This window comes from Eriocheir sinensis, chromosome 21 (genome assembly GCF_024679095.1).
Source record: "Eriocheir sinensis breed Jianghai 21 chromosome 21, ASM2467909v1, whole genome shotgun sequence".
NCBI classification, from domain to species: domain Eukaryota; kingdom Metazoa; phylum Arthropoda; class Malacostraca; order Decapoda; family Varunidae; genus Eriocheir; species Eriocheir sinensis.
Window position 1 is genome coordinate 9,602,393 of NC_066529.1, and position 17,415 is coordinate 9,619,807.

The 17,415-nt window shown below is 41.3% G+C and overlaps 1 protein-coding gene and 1 long non-coding RNA gene across 4 annotated transcripts in view; both read right to left on the reverse strand.

Annotated features, from left to right (window-relative positions):
• LOC127001635 (uncharacterized) overlaps positions 1–16,690 on the reverse strand; it is a 17,678-nt gene extending 988 nt beyond the window's left edge. The window contains exons 1-4 of one of the 3 annotated variants that reach the window (XM_050866537.1): positions 16,342–16,690; positions 12,593–12,762; positions 11,233–11,326; positions 1–5,764 (exon numbers count right to left, since the gene is read on the reverse strand). The exon at positions 1–5,764 is cut by the window's left edge and continues 988 nt beyond it. In XM_050866537.1, the coding sequence (XP_050722494.1) occupies positions 5,070–5,764; positions 11,233–11,326; positions 12,593–12,757 (954 nt within the window). In that variant the 5' untranslated portion in view covers positions 12,758–12,762; positions 16,342–16,690 and the 3' untranslated portion in view covers positions 1–5,069. Of the gene's footprint in view, positions 5,765–11,232; positions 11,327–12,592; positions 12,763–16,066; positions 16,159–16,308 lie in introns of those variants that run through there. The other 2 variants (XM_050866536.1, XM_050866535.1) reach the window with 2 other exon arrangements.
• On the reverse strand, positions 9,277–11,225 carry LOC127001636 (uncharacterized). The gene is made up of 2 exons (XR_007755373.1): positions 11,014–11,225; positions 9,277–10,592 (listed from the first exon to the last, which is right to left on the reverse strand). It is a non-coding gene; the product is annotated as an uncharacterized LOC127001636 (long non-coding RNA).
• Positions 16,691–17,415: the final 725 nt, after the last annotated feature.

Genomic DNA, 17,415 nt, shown 5'->3' on the forward strand with positions numbered 1-17,415 from the left:
CCTTTTCACATCAACATTTTACACCCAAGACCTCATGTACCCGAGTCGCTGGATTGTTGTGGCCCAGAGTCGGCACAGTGTGAACGGGGCCTAACGGAGCATGTGCCAGGGGATGCATCACTTCAATCACTTACCACTTCCACCCCTGATAGTACCCCTGAGCAAGCCAGCACACACCTAACCTTCCCATTCCAAGCCCCTCCAAGTATTGATCAACTTGCCCCAGCCATGAGTTATGTGGGCATCCCCTTGGTCTCCTCCACTCACAGTTGTCTAATACAGAATCAACCTTTGTGCAGGATCAACACCTGGGAAGCTTGATATGTACCCATATAGATGGAGTTGGTATTTACGGATTAAGCTATTAACAGGCCTTTATTCAATTTTACAAACTAGTCACTGGTTCAACACAAGGTCATTCAAGTGATACCCTATGGTCCTGCAAAGGCACTTGGTATCAAGAGCATTGACATGCCTCTCCAAGTTGCTATTCAATGTCCATGTCTCACAGCTAAACAGTAAGATGGAGACCACAAGCAACTTGAAGATTCAAATCTTTGTTCGCCTGCATAGATATTGACAACACCATATACTCATGTTGAGCGAATCCATAAAGCCAAACTAGACCACTCAAAAAGTCCACTTTTTGAATAATGTGTCCACTAGATACTTAGCTACATGGTGGTGCAGGATTTCTGCCAAATCACATATGACTTCCAATACATGTCTACCATATAGTACTGAACCAGCACCATATTGCAATATATATAACGTTCAATACACATGTATACCATACTGAAGCAACAGCACCATGTGGAGGGTGACCTGCTGTCTTCAGAGGTTTGTTTATCACTGGTAAGTTCATCTTGACTAGAAGCACACGGCTGATGACCATGACCAAGGCTTGGTAGAGGGGGAGTGTAATTAAACCTCATACTACCACTGGAATATGCTATATGTACTAGTTTTACTAGCTTCTTTTATTACCACACAAATTTACAAACAAGACCAAAGCAAACACCAAAACAATAACGATAAACACTGACAAATACATTACCGTACTTAGTAATGGACTCGTTGATTCTCAAGTTAGTGCATCAAATTGAGGGTCAAGTGTATTGTATATTTAGATGGTTATAACATGGGTTTAACCCTTTCACGCACCACAACACGATTTGCGTCAAAACGGAATTGTCTACATCTGAGATTTTGACTCAAATTGCATCAAAAAACTTTTAAAATTTCGGCAAAAATAAAGTCTTTCAGAATCGCGTCAAAATTATTGCGTCAAAGATCCAAGCTAGACCTATAAAATAAACTCTCTCAACTCGACTCTCTTCTGCCATTGTTTGATGCGAATTACACCATGGTGCGTGAAAGGGTTAGAGTTGCATTTCTGGACTGTGTGAGCAATCAATATAAGTTCACAACATAAGATAGAAATCATTATCCTCAACTTCAGCCATCATTAGTCCACTTCAGAACAAAGACCTTTCCCAACATTCTCCATCTCTCTCTATTTGATGATAGTATACTCCATCCTGCTCCAATAAATGCTCTAATTTCATCTCTCCATCTGGTCCTATATCTGTCCTGATTTTTTTTACAGAAGAAAAAAAAAAATCCCACAAACACTGCTCCCCAAGAAAAAACAGTAGAAGATCCAAAATTAAAAATCAAAATTACTTGGAGATGTCATGAAACCCCTTCTGAAAGCACCTAAGTTATGGGAATGTAGAAATACAGGAGGAAGGCTATTCAGTTTTCCTGCAAAAAGGATAAAGGATGAAGATGCTGGTGAACTTTTGCATAAAGGATTTGAACAGCAAAGTTATGAAAGCTGTGCTGAGATGTAAACTGAAATTTAAAAAGGTGGAAAATAGGTGGCCAAATAAGGTGTATGAATGGAATAGATTAAAAAAAAAAGTAGGTGGTTACAAAATGACATAAAATGGCAGGTAGAGGAGCAAGAGAAAGGGGTTGAAACATAAAAGTAAGTGGAAGAAAGAGATACAGAAGTATGTGAGGAAGAAAGTATTGTCTGAAAAGCATATAAAAATGTCAGAAAAAAGTATACTTGACACTTGCAAGTAAAACTAAGCTGAGGAATGAATGGGTCCATGACAAAAGTTGGGGAAATGAACTGCTGTTCAAGACAAGGACAAATACACTGGAGCTGTGACAGAGTAGATAGGTGGAGGAATAAAGAAGATATATATATAATGCTAAACATGTGTGATAATGGGGTGAAGGAAATTATGCAACACATGGTATTATACTGCAAGAGGTATGAGAGAGAGAAGACAGATGACAGAAGTAGCTGTGGATAAGAGTGGAGTGAGTTGGAACGATTTACAGTTGTTTTCAAGTGAGCTAGATACACAAATACTTGCCATTGTGTTACAATTGCCTACATTACAGTAACATGCTGTACAAGTTATAAGGTATAACGTACAACAATATATATAAATAACATAAAACAAACAAGATATAATTTTATTCCAAATAACAGGATAATAAGCCATTACCAAAATCTTGCTGAGGAAGGATTACAAATTAACAGAAAAGCAACACAGGACAGACTTGTAATTTTTGCAGAAATGAACTTTGTCAATAATTTACTCTCATTGGAATTAACTAGATATAGAATCCTGTGCTGCCCCACCCTTCACTGCTTTGCAATATGCGCTGGGCCTTATTCTGATTATACCGTATTTCCTGCCATATAAGGCGCACCGATGGTTAGGTTTTGGTAGGCCTAGGGGTTATTGTTACTGGTACGAAACCAACACCCAAAACACCTCCATTTGACACAATAGTTCCCAGATGTCCCCCCCCCAAAATATACCATATTTTGTGCCATGTAATGCGCACTTTTTTTCACTCAGAAAATGCCAAAAAGTTATCCTTGCATGGTATATGCCTAAGGTACAAATTCTGATTGATTTAAATAATGAATAGTGTGATGCAATAGAAAAGGAAAGTGTGAATAAGCAGAAGAGAGGAGGAGGACATGACCATACAAGTCACAAGAAGAAGAAGACGCGCCACATGTGAGCCGAGGCGCGGCATGAACATGAAACAACACACAGCACCGCTGCATTGCACCAGTCATGAGTGTTGCAGGTACCTTGGCAGTGATGGTTAAAGCGGCTTTTATACAGGAACAATATTGGTGGAGCAGGGTGCTGCCTGACATGACTGTTCGGTGATCGTGGGGCGGACTTGGGTGGATTAGTCTGGAGGTATTTCTGCTGTGCAGCAGTCCGGTCAGCTGATGTTTTCTGTGATACATGTTCAAAAGAACCGATCTCCATGGATGACTGAAGTGTTTACTGTAAACGCATTTTTGTTTCTCATTGTGAAAATAATTATATTAAAACATAATATGATTGAAAGTAATTAATCAACATCTATTTCTACTTGAAAGTAGGTATACGGTCCCTTAAAGTCAAGATCAAGACCAAGATTGCCCATCGAACATAGCATCCCTGTGTGATTAGTTCCCTCAATAGCTCGGCGAAAGTTACTGCCTGCACAATGCGCAGTGAGTGAATTTACCATCCTACCCTTTTGTTTACCATTTCAAAGTCACAGCTGGTTGGGGTAAGAGCACTGTAATTCTTCAACCAACAGTGGAACACCTTGAACACAGAGAAGGGCACATAGCAACACACAGTAACATGGTCATGATTGTACGTAAGGTGGCCAAATGTAATACTTCATACACATTAAGTTCAGGGAAAATGTGGGTCTTTTAATTTTTTTCTAAATATATCTTGAAAAATTTTAGGTGCGTCTTATATACCGGAAAATACGGTAAGTTGTTTTATTTGTTAAGAAGTGTGCAAAAGAATAACCTTTGAAACAGAAGTGTGTCTTATACACCACAAATTGTCCAGTCAAAGTAGAGCTGAAAAAGTATTTTAGGGCACTCACATTCTTAATGTTAATAATGTTGCTTGTCCTGCAATATGAGGAAATCTTTCTTTTAACTGACAAAATTAAGGGCCCAAATTTTCAGTTTTCACTAAGCAAATTTTGGTCTTACTGGATTGTACCTGAAAATGCGTATCTCAGGTTTGTTTAGTAAGTAGTAATTATGTATAAAAATACTATGGTTTTCATAAGCTACTTAGTGAAAATGGGAAAATGTAAAAAAATATATATTAAAAAAGTAAAATAAACTCTGCACATCAATCCTGAAAAAATACTGTATATAAAAGAAAAGCACACAAAAGTATATTTAGAAGTAGAGGATATCATGGATTGTAAAAGATGAATAAATAATTGATGGTTGGATGACCCTACCACTGACCAACTGATACCTCTGGACTGGCTAGCTGGAGGCATAACATGCCACACACCACCATTTACTCTGGGTAAGGGTCCTTTCATGAAAATCAGATCACAAATATAGCAGGAAAAACTGTTGCCATATTTAATACCATTTCCTTTTCAATGTAGCTCAAACTATACAAACTAGATTGCTGAAAGTTAGGGAATGGGCCCTCTGTGACTATTTTTATGGAGAACAGTTTCCAAATTAGTCACCTTGCCGCTCCTGACTCATTTTGATTTTCTCAATATTATATTTCATGCTTCTTTCACTGTGTTACAAGTTACAACTAATGTTTACTGTTTATGTATCATTCTTGAAAAAGGGGGTCACACTGGAATGCCTTCATTCAGGGAAAACTTCCCTTCTTTCTCCTAACGGACTGCTTAAAAAAGGTGTGAAGCTGAACCTAAATTCATAAAAAATTTACTCTTCCTTTAGTATAATTTTTGTGACAAAAATTGGGAACTTAAGAGAAGTTGGAGCTTCAGAACTTACATTCAAGGACTGTTATTGCCCGGGGTATAACATTTGTTGGTATTTTTAAAGGAGGCAAACTCTTGAAAGTAATATCACAATCTTATTTGCTTTTTAAGGTGCTGCCTATAGCGTCAGTAAGCTATCTTGAGGGGGTCTCTTGGACAACCTCAGGCTGTTAGTGGCGCAGGGGAATTTTATTTACAGTAGTTGTCGTGGTATGACTCTTGATTGTGTATAATCTCAACATTCATTACTCATACATTCCATCAATAAGAAAATCAACATAGTTATAATGCCTTCTTGCCCAAATTTCTTTTAGTCTGTGATACCCCACAGCCACCACTATGATAACCAATACAACCAATGCAACAATCATGAAAATAGGTAGATAGCTTACCTGGTTACTGGAGGCACTTGTGTCATCAGCTGTTGTTGGCTTTAAGTGACCAGTGTTAGATACTTTTACAGAAGGAACAACAGCCACCATGGTCACACTAGAATCAGATGAAGGTTGTGAGGGATTCCATAAAGTAGTATTTAACTTTCCCTTTTCCTGAACAAGCTGAGGAGTTGGAACGTTACTTGGATTTCCTTTCTCACTACCAACCTCATTTCCAATTCCATTGATTTTTGTTAGACCATTTTTATGTATCATATTGCCACTGGACAATATGGAAACATTTGTTTTACCAACACCTTTATCAGATACAGATGATGAATCATACCCTGGGATTCCAGGAGATAGGCTGGGCTCCCCTAAGGAAAGTTCAACACCCTTACGTGGGGAAACAGATGGTGTGGAAGACTCTGGATCGGCTCCTTTCTTGGCCACCACAGATGAGGCGAAGTGTACCTCTTTCTTTGGGACAACTGATGGTTTCTTATATGCTACCCCTTTCTTTGGAACTGATGGCTTTTTCTCAGATGCCATATCTGCATCAGATTCTAAAATAGAAAGGGAATTGTCAATTGCAATTATACAATCTGAGTTCATAAAAACTTCTAAAATATCTACTATATGCCACATCATGCTATAAGACTGAGAGAGAGGTCTATTTTTTTAAAGAAGGCAGTAGGTCAAATAAAATATAAAGGTTAAATTTAATTCAGTTGTTCTCAGCCTTATTTCTTGCAACCAAAATTAAGTATTTCTAGCCATGACTTCAATCCCACTAATCAGATAAATTACATATTATTAGCCTTTAATTGCATGACTGAGATTTAAAGGTCTGCATGGGTGCCTAACTTTGCTCTATCAAGTTATGGGAGCAAGTGGGTGAATCACTTCACATCAGAGCTGTAGATAGGAAGAGTTTGGCTAAGGGGTCTCCAAATGCAATCTTGCCTCTATGCTGCTCATGCTTGCTTCTTTCTACCCAGCACTTTTATCTCAACACACACTAACAATAATTAGATAAAAATGGTCATATTTGATATATATAACTTTTTTTTTTAAATGTACGCCACTCAGTGCTGACAATCGAACTCGGGCCTTCTGGCTAAACACTCACTGGCGGCTCAGCTGGTTTGCTGCCTTGACCTCTATCTACACGACCCAGGTTCAATCCCTGGCAATTAATGGTATACATTTTGAGATTTTTCAATGCATTATTGCAGTTTCTATGAAGTATATTAATACCATATATGCCACCGTGGGTCGATTAATAAAAGCATTTTTCAACTAGTATGAGTGCGAGCATGGTCACCTATACCTTCAGGTCCACAGTGAGAGCTTGGGTGTCCAGCATAGTGCTACAGAAGTGACCTTTGGCATGACTTCTTAGCACATTGGTGGCTCAGTTGGTGTGCTGCCTTAACTTCAACCCAGAACACCTTGGGTCAATCCCTGGCACTCAGTGGTGTATATTTCATGATTTTTCCCTTTATTATGGCAGCTTCTCTAATGTACCAGCATTTTTATCTATTGAATCTTTACAAGACCTTTAGGTCAGGCAAGCACTGCTGGGAGTCACTATATATTTTGTAAGGCAGCCAAGTATTGGTGGGTCACTATATATTCTTTAGAGCAGCTTACTACATGTATCATCAAAAAGCTAAGGTGAAGTACAAGGTAGGGAAGCACCATCCCACCTCTATTTTGAACAAAGTTACTAAGGTACTAAGTAAGTCTTGTGGGTCTCCTTTCACTCTTCCCAATTTCCAGCACATGACACTTTCTTACATTAAATTCCATTTCCCATTTTTGCTCCATCTATAAATCTTATTTAGATAATTTTGTAATTTTTCACAGACTTCTTGAGTTGCAATTTTCCTCATTAATTTTCCATCATCTGCAAACAATAAAGCTGTTTATTCCTTCCATATCATTTTTATTGATTCAAAACATTATAGGTGTCAATACTGAACCTTGGGGAACACCTCTTGTTACTTGTCTCCACTTCGACTTAATACCTCATACCACTGTTCTCATTCCTCTTGCCGCCAAGTAGTTTTTCATCCAGTCAATCATTTTCCCGTGCAGTCTACCTTTCTTTTCTAAATTCCATACCAATCTTTTATGTGGCACTTTATCAAAAGCTTTCTTAAAGTCTAGGGAGATACAATTGCCCATCCCTCTCATTACTGGGTAATATCTTTTACACTCAAATAGAAGCTTAGTAAGTTTGCGACAATTGATACAAGTGTGACACGAGTATTTTTTTTTTTTTTTTTTTTTTTTACGTCGCGGCCTATAGCGCCGGAAGGCTTTTTCCCGATGGGTCCTGATGATCGGCCCAAGGCTTCTTCCCGGTGGGTCCTGATGGTCGGCCCAGCCCGTTCTGGCACAGGCGAGTGTTTATAGTGGTGCCATCTTGCATGTTTTTTTGTTTTTGTTTTTTTTTTGTTTTTTTTTTTTACGTTGTTGCCTATTGCGCCGGTAGGCATCTTCCCGGTGGGGCCTGATGGTCGGCCCAAGGCTTCTTCCAGGTGGGGCCTGATGGTCGGCCCAGCCCGTTCTGGCGCAGGCGAGTGTTTATAGTGGCGCCATCTTGCATTGGCTCATGCTGCCCCCCGGAACTCGTTCTTGATTCGCTTGGACGGCTTCCTCTAGAGTCCGGGTTGATGGGTGGTCTTCAGGACAGCATGTGGGTAGTTTTAAGCCACTCGGCGGTGACTGAAAAATCCGAGTGGTAGCGTGAGGATTCGAACCCGCGTCGTCCATCACGCGGCGAATGTGAGTCCAGTACGCTATCACTTCGGCCACCGCCTACCCACATGTGTGTGTGTCTGTATGTGTACTCGTATATGTGTATACATGTGTGTGTGTGTGTGTGTGTGTGTGTGTGTGCATGTGTATATTTACCTATTTGTAGTATATAGGGCCTGGGCTTAAGGTTGGACAGTCCTGTCTACCAATCCAAATTTGTCCAACTTTTCCTTCATTTTATGGACACAGCCCACTTCAACAGTGTCATTACTTAGTCCATTCCATGCATCCACACACCTGTGAGGAAAACTGTACTTCTTTGTCTTTCAAACAAGTTCACTTTCTCAATTTCTTGCTGTATCCTCTTAGTTGCCTCCCTCTTCTGTCTTGATCAAATCATTTCTATCCAACACGTCCATTCAACTTATATTCCTATACAATGCTATCAGGTCTCCTCTTTCTCTTCTTTCTTCGAGTGTTGGTAGGCCCAGTTCTCCCAATCTAGACTTGTATGACATACTTGATAGTTCTGGTACCATTTTAGTTGCAATTCTTTGAATCCTTTCAAGTTTCCTTAAGTCTTTTTGTGGGGTGACCAAACAACCGCTGCATACCCTAATCTTGGTCTAATCAATGTTATTATTTTCTTCATCATGTCCCCCATCCAGTTAGTGAAATGGCACTCTAATATTTTGCAGCAGATTGTATGTTTCTCTGAATATCTTATTTATGTGCTTCTCACATGTCAGTGTATCTTGTATTGTAATTCCTACATCTTTTTCTTCCTTCACAGTGTCGATGATTGTTCCTCTCATCTTATAATTATTATACTCCATTTGGTCTGCTTTTACTTTTGCCCATTTTCATTGTGTGACACTTCTTTTCATTGACCTCGATTTCTCATTTTTTACTCCCTTCATGTCTCTCATTTAAATCTTCCTGCAGTTTATTACAATCATCCTCATCTCTTATTTTTCTAAGCAGTTTGGCATCATCTGCAAACAAACTCATGTAACTCTACTTTTTCTGGCACATCATTTATATATATTAAAAACATTTTAGGCACTAACATTGATCCCTGTGGAACTCCACTTGTGACCTTTCTCCAGTCTGACTTCTCTTATGCAGAACTTTATCAAATGCCATTTTTAGGTCCAAAAATATGCAGTCTGCCCATCTGTCTCTCTCCAGCACTACATTTATTACTCTTGAGTAAAAAAATATTAGATTTGTGACACGATTTACCTTTCAGTTTCTTCAATTATTCTCTCTCTCTCTCTCTCTCTCTCTCTCTCTCTCTCTCTCTCTCTCTCTCTCTCTCTCTCTCTCTCTCTCTCTCTCTCTCTCTCTCTCTCTCTCTCTCTCTCTCTCTCTCTCTCTCTCATGAATTCTTAGGGGAACTATGGTTTTGATTTTCGAAGAAATTGGTTTCTGAACAGCTTTTTAGGAACTATCAAGTACGAGAACTGATGTTCCACAGTGTAAGTCAAATTGATACTGATTATCAGTCTGAACTTATATGTGATACTTTGCTGATAAGTTATCTAATATGACCATTTCATTCTTTTTCTTGTTCTTCATTTTATAATTTCCTCTTAGCAATAGAGAATTGATTTCCATGTCTAATAAACAGCACTTGCCATTGAATTTTACACTTCACTATTGGTTTCAATCATGAAATTTATCTAAGTGCCTCTGTAAACCCTGCTGCAACATTTTCATTAATCTTTGATGCCTGTTCCTAGGAGCTCCCACCAGGGGATGGCCACGGCAGAAGAGTTTCCATTTTTCTCTATCCAGACACTCCCTCCTTGCCTGTTCAAAGTTCCTGAAGCCTCCTTGTTCTTCACTGATTTTCTCTTCTGTAAGCCTTTGCACCCTCTCTATTATGACTTTTCCATATACCTTTCCAGGTACACTCAGCAGACTTATACCCCTATGGCACCCACACTCCCCTCTCCTGCCTTTTCCCTTGTAAACTGGAACAATGATGGCTTTTGTCTAGTCTGCTGGCACTGCCCCCCCCTCCCATGCCACTTCACATAACACCCCATTCCCAACCCTGGGGTTGCCAAGATCTCAAAATATCGAAGATGGTGTTATTATATTATAATAACACATTTTTTTTTTTTTTTTTTTTTTTTTTACGTATCACCCTATTGTGCCGGTAGGCTTTCTTGAGGGGCCTGGATGATAGTCGGCCCCAGCCCATCATGGCGCAGGCAAGTGTTTTATAGTTGCGCCATCCTTTTCTTGCTGCCCCCCAGAACTTGTTCTTGATTCACTTGGACGGTTTCCTGTAGAGTCTGGGTTGATGGGCGGTATTCAGGTCAGCAAGTGGGTAGTTTTAAGCCACTCGGCAGCGACTGAAATATCCCAGGTGGTAGCGGGGGATTCGAACCCGTGTCGTCCATCACGCGGTGAATGTGGGGCCCGCACGCTAACCACTCAGCCACCGCCTATATAACTAAACTAGTGGGGTCGCAGTCATGTATAGAAGTGAATGATTGGGGTCGCCTGAAAAAAAGGTTGGGAACCAGTGACATAACATATGCAACATATATGTGTAGTGCGGCGACGGCCTGATGAACGAGCCTCCCATAACCCACTTAGCCAGTGGGGTACCTCTTTGGCCGACTCGGTAAGGAGTGGGTCTCCCGTCACACTGGTCGCAGGTTCAATCCCAGGCAGCCGGTGAATACCCTGATCTTGATTAATTTCTCGTGTTATTTCGATACACGCAGAGGCCGTGTTGAGAAACAGGAAGGATAGAAAAGAAGCTCGCGGGGCATTACAGTAGCGGTGGGCATCCTCTCCTGCAGTTCTGTTGAGTTTCCCCGAAGGGGTAACAGGTAGGATGGCCCATGCTCCGAGGTTGATAGAAAATGGGAATGTTGGAGGTATGTCTCAAAGGGACATTGTGGAGTTATGTCTCAAAGGGACATTGTCAACACACAGAAATTAATCTACATAGGGGGGAAAGCCGTGTAGTGTGGCGACGGCCTGATGAACGAGTCTCCCATAACCCACTTAGCCAGTGGGGTACCTCTTTGGCCGACTCGGTAAGGAGTGGCTCTCCCGTCACGCTGGTCGCGGGTTCAATCCCAGGCAGCCGGCGAATACCCTGATCTTGATTAATTTCTCGTGTTATTTCGATACGCGCAGAGGCCGTGTTGAGAAATAGGAAGGATAGAAAATAAGCTCGCGGGACATTACATATGTAAATATGAAAGTTCATTTGGAAAAAAAAAAGCAATTATCATACCTCTTAGCTCTGTGGGTCTAAATGTAGATAACAGCTCTGGAAGTGGAGTTGCTGACTTATGTTCTGTACTGTCCTCCCTTCCAGAAGACTGGCTCTGTATTTCAGATGTAAACATAAAGTACATTTAATTAATTCATTGTCAGCATCTACTGTTGTTCATGGCAAGACAATAAATGTGATATACTAACCAAATTAGGTATATAATCAAATAATTATTCTATGTTGTTTGGAACTTAGAGTTTTCTTTGTAAGCACTGCAATCAGTGGCGGCACTAGGCACTCGGCTCACAATTTTTCGGTTGAATAGAGATTTGGGGATCTATTCCTGGGCAGAGTGAGTTAAAATGGGCTTTCTATGTTTACACCCCGGCCCCTGCGCCTCCGTAGCCGAGTGGTTTCTGTGACTGCCTCCCACTCCTCGGGGCACAGGTTTGATTCCGATTAGGTGCCTACGGCGCACAGCCCACCCAGCTATTGCTCCTGTTCATCCTTCCTTTCAGGCTGGTCAATAAACCAGTACCTGGGGAAACTTGGGGAGGGTGCCAACTTCTGACCCCTGTGCCAACTTCTGACTCCTGTGCCAACTTCTGACCCCTGTGCCAACTTCTGACTCCTGCGCCAATTTCTGACCCCTGTGCCAACTTCTGACCCCTGTGCCAACTTCTGACCCCTGTGCCAACTTCTGACCCCTGTGCCAACTTCTAACCCATGTGCCAACTTCTGACCCCTGTGCCAACTTCTGACCCCTGTGCCAGCTTCTGACCCCTGCACCAACTTCTGATCCCTGTGCCAACTTCTGACCCCTGTGCCAACTTCTGACCCCTGCGCCAACTTCTGACCCCTGGGCCAACTTCTGATGACTACACTAATTTTTTACCCCAGCACCATCTTCTGACCCCCCAAGTCTTGATCTTGGTCTGGGTCTTCACCTGCCACCTAGCTGGTTAAATATGCTCTAAACTAAGTTAATATCATGGGTTGGTGTGCATGCAGAGATGGATAGCTGGGTGTAATTTGTTCCTTGATTTTTCTTGTTGTTACCCAAAAGACCTAAAATTGACCCTTGGCTGAAAATTCTGAACTAGTCGCTGCCAGGTTATTGGGCTTTTACTGAATTTCACTTTTGCATGGGTATGGAGTTTTTAAAACAATACATTCATATAAATCTTAGCTAAGTGAATCTTGCACCCTATGATTAAAAAGTTGATATCTTTGCATTTGAATATCCATTGAGTTTAGATGGTCTACAGTAATTCACCTCAAAACAATGTTGAAAATTAATTAATCATAATTCAATAATAACAATTACTGAAGCCATACATTTTACATTTAGTAAGACAACCATTTCTACAATTTTTACCTTGTACTCTGCATGATCATAAAATTCCTGTAGCCGAGGTTTCTTTGCAGGATGTAATTTTTCGGCTCTATGAGGTTCCAAAGACTGTAGGGCTTCTTCAAGGCCATCAGATATGCTAACAAGAGCCAATAACAACAACACTGCAGTGATACACCTTACCACCATGCTGTCTGGAGAGAAAAAATACAACTATAAAAACATGCTTTAACTGTTATAAATTTTTCTATAGCTGACAAATTCTGAAATACTGTAACCAAAGAAGACGCACATTAATGTAATGATGCACTATATACATAAAGCCAGGGGAGGCGGTGGCTGAGTGGTTAGTGTGACGCCGCTGCGTCCAGGATGACTTAAGTTCACATCCTGCCTGGTGCAACAGGCTGTGATACATTTTTACCTGTTCATTTACAAATATCAGCTAAGCAGCTACTTTTAGTATAAACATTTTTATTGTCCATATCATATCACTATAAAAACTTGATTTAGTGAAATATTGCTTAGCAGAAAGCTCGATTTAGCAGTAAATTTAATTCCACTATAGCCATGCAATTCAGCGGAAAAATTTAGCTACATCAGAGCATTTCCGCCAACTGCTGCCACCTGGCTCCACGTGGAGCATCTGTCTGTTGTCGTCTTTCTCTGCCATCAAGAATATGAGATGCCGCGGATCTAAGTGTTTGGGGGCTGTGGGCACCAGAAAATGCACTCTTTTGGTTTAGCAGAAAATTATATTTTGAGAACTGGTGCTGAGCTGAATAAGTTCACTAAATCAAGCTTCTACACTATTATTACCTGATTTTTAGAAAGAAGCATTTATTATAATATAATTCCCATATGCAGGATAATTCATGAGGTATTAAAGTGAAATGCCAGAATTTTTCTCTTTAAAACACACACACGACCATCGCGTGTAACGAAACACACAAGAAATTAATCCAGACAAGGAAAGGTTTGCCGGCGCTGGGGATCGAACCCGCGACCAGCGTAACGGGAGAGCCACTCCTTTACCAGTCAGCCAAAGAGGTACCCCACTGGCTAAGTGGGTTATGGGAGGCTCCCCCATCAGGCTAGTTATGTCACTAAACATCTCCCCATTCCCATTTAGATTAATTTCTGTGTGTTGAGTTCCCATTTTCTATGAACTTTGGAGAGCATGGGCCATCACTCTACATGTTACCCTCTCGGGGCGACACAACAGAACCACAGGAGAGGATGCCCACCGCTTTTGCCACCAGTGAAATGCCAGGATTTTCTCTTAACTCCACTCCCACACGACCACTGCGTATAACGAAACACACGAGAAATTAATCCAGACAAGGAAAGGTTCGCCAGCGCCGGGGATCGAACCCGCAACCAGCGTAACGGGAGAGCCACTCCTTTACCAGTCGGCCAAAGAGGTACCCCCCTGGCTAAGTGGGTTATGGGAGGCTCGCCCATCAGGCTAGTCGTGTCACTACAAAAGCATTTACCATGTGAATTATTTACTAATAAATGCATTTCCTAAAAAATCAGGTAACAGAAATATGAAATGATGATATATGATTTATTTTTCAATGCCTGTTGTGCATATGCCAAGGCCTGTCGCCGCAGCCGCAAAATAACTCGCAGAGAGAGGTTCAACTTGCTTACTCTTTCTATACTGCACTCACTGCTCACAAACATTGCAAGTGGACAAATTAGAACAAAGCCAGACAAATTAATGATTTTCCTGCTGTGTATTCCCCCAGCGTGCATGAGTGGTGGACAGCAGAGTGACTCATTTCTGCGAAAAGGTATTTCTTGCAACACTGGCCTGCATGGTGGACCAACCCTACCGCCACCCTATCCCATCCTGCACTGTGTATTTCTGCAGCCCCACACTGCGTGCCGAATAAATCTAAAGTAAATAAACCTAACAACCTACTTAATGTGTTGGGGGGGCTTCACCCCTCTTGACCCCTTAACGGGAGGGCATTGCTCCCCTACACCCCCTTCTATTTGTGACAAAAAAGTAATACGGCAGTGTGTTGTATGGACACAAACTACTTCATATAGAACCAAGGTGTCCTTTGCTGTGAGACAGGTGACGTTCTAGAATAATACCAATTTGTTTGGCACCAAAATAGTTTTTGTTTCCCCATATAAAAAATCCACTCTCTTCCAAGTTTAATGGGGTAGAGGGGGAAGAACATTTATTGTGAAAATCAGTGAAATTTATTTCATTTTTATCAAAATGTCAGAAAAACATAACTGAGTAATATTTGCAGTTGGTCCTCTAGAAAAATTGGGGTAAAATCCAGAAGTATGCCAACCAGGCCGCCAAACACCAGTGGCAACAACCAATGGGGAAGTGTGAAGTGCATCAAGTATTTATCATATGAAATCGAGGTTAAGATTCGTTTTAGGTCCGTGCCAGTATCTCATAATTTACTTTATGAAACATCAGTATCTCTTCATACATCTTTTCTACAAACCTTCAACAGTCATGGAAACACTTTGAAAATCCAATTCAAGGACTTTTATTTTACTCTTGAAAATAGGGGATAATGTTTACGAAAGCGTGTAACCTCCTCTGGCGATGCTGCAGCCGGTGTTGCGAGAAATACCTCCTCGCTGAAATAAGTCACATATACATGTGGGGGGGTCGAGGGGGGCATAGCCCCCCCATTAGTAGGTCGAAAAGTTCGGTTGGAGTAGTTTAAATATGCTCCCCGACCCTAAACCCTCTGTGAGCTATTTTACAGCTGCGGCGGCTGCAGCATCGCCGCAGCCAGCACCAGAGGAGGCGATGCGCTTTCGTAAACATTATCCCCTATTTTCAAGAGTAAAATAAAAGTCCTTGAATTGGATTTTCAAAGCATTCCCATGACTGTTGAAGGTTTGTAGAAAAGATATATGAAGAGATACTGATGTTTCATAAAGTAGATTATGAGATACTGGCACGGACCTAAAACGAATCTTTACCAAAATCAAACCTAACCTGACCTAACGAATAAATCGAACCTAACCTAATCCGACCTGAGTCATGCTGCCAAAATGTGATTAACGAAAATAAATCCTTCAATGTATTCATCATGAACATATTTTAAGAAATTAAAAACTCACAAATGAATGCACATGATTTCAACAGCAAAGCAATGCAGCAGTATGCTTTATGTGCACAAAGTACCTGATATAACACAACAGTGTCTTTCACAGGGAAATGTGCTTGTCTGGAATAATACCAAAATTGACCATTTTCCCAGAAATATCCTGTTTCCTAATGAAACAAAGCAAAATAACATCAGATTTCCCTATATTTAGTACTGGTGAGGAACCTAAACCGAAGCTTTATCCAAAATCACGTTAACCATCTGAGGACATTGGGTGTCATTCTAGATAAATACCCTGTCTATTGGCTGTTACTATTACCCTCCTGTTCCCCTATAAATAACTATATATACCCCCCTTTCTTAGTATTTTTTTGCCTGAATCTTCCAAAATAAACTATACAAATCTGTTTCCATGATGACGCAAAAGGACGGTCTTTATGGGTGACACTTGCTGACAGGTGGTGGGCAGGACCGAAACACAAACTACTAACCAGCGTCTTCATATCCGATTCTGTCGTTATGCGACTGAACATTTGGTACCTTTCGACAGACCTACTGCATATTGGATTCCATTGATACCTTATGCTATTAATATAAAACGTGCTGGAAGTGACTGAGCCATAAAAAACTTAAAACTTTTACCTTCGTCCTTCGGCAGCACACCTCGACTCTCACCTCTCAAGTGACCAACCACCTGTGCTGTGTGTGTGCGCGTGCGCCGCCGCGAATCTCAAATGTTATATCCGTCCCGAATATACAAGTTTATGAATAAGGGGAACTTGAAATAAATAAACAGTTAAATAGATAAAAAAAATAATAGAGTGCTGCCATGCAGATCAACTGAATCAACGCGGTTCCCTTATACAGCCCCTGCTTTTATTTTATTTATGTTTTTGGTGTGTCGGGGATGGATCGATCGAGTGACTTCAAGAGTTGTGTATTCGAATACGAAAACGAGTACTTCAAATTACAAGAGACAGGGATTGAGAGGAGAGAAAATAACACGAGAACGCTGAGAACAGTGTCTGGCAACCTGTCGGCAGGCTGGCCAGCCACTCCCCTCAGCGTTATCGTGTTTTTCTCCGTTCAATCTCTGTCTCTTGTCCACAGCTGGTAGTCTGTAGAATGACTTATTGGGGATCTTGTTCCGTTTATTTCCACACCCCAGCATGACACAAAAGGAGGAGGAAGCGATACAAAGCGGAACAGGTGGAAAGAAGAGCGGCTTGTTATGTTGGTCCTCCATAGCTCGCCCCGTACGTATATATACGTGGTTGAACTTGACGAGTAGGTTTTGCAGCTGACGTCATTAATGGGGGTGCGGGGGTAGCGCGGGCCCGCACGGCCATTTTGGTGGTCAGTGGTGGTTGTCACTTAACAAAGCAAACCTTGGTGGCGGCTGCAAAAGTGCTCAGTGTGTTCGTCATGGGATACGTATGCTGTGCGGCTGGATGTTTTAACCGACACGGGAAAGATGCTGTGTCATTTTATAGATTTCCAGCGAATCCAGAAGAGCGGGGGAAGTGGATAGCAGCTGTGAGGAGGGAAAACTGGCGGCCGTCTGCTTCATCTCGACTTAGTGCAGTGCTCATTTTTGTCAAAGGTAAATATTACAGGCAAGACTGATCAGATTATTACATGAAGTAACACTCATTTAGGTATTGCCCCGGGTCTCCTAGCTTATTGTGTGGCGGGTGATTACTCTGGAACGGGATTTACATGAGCTGACGGAGGTAAAGACGCATGGCG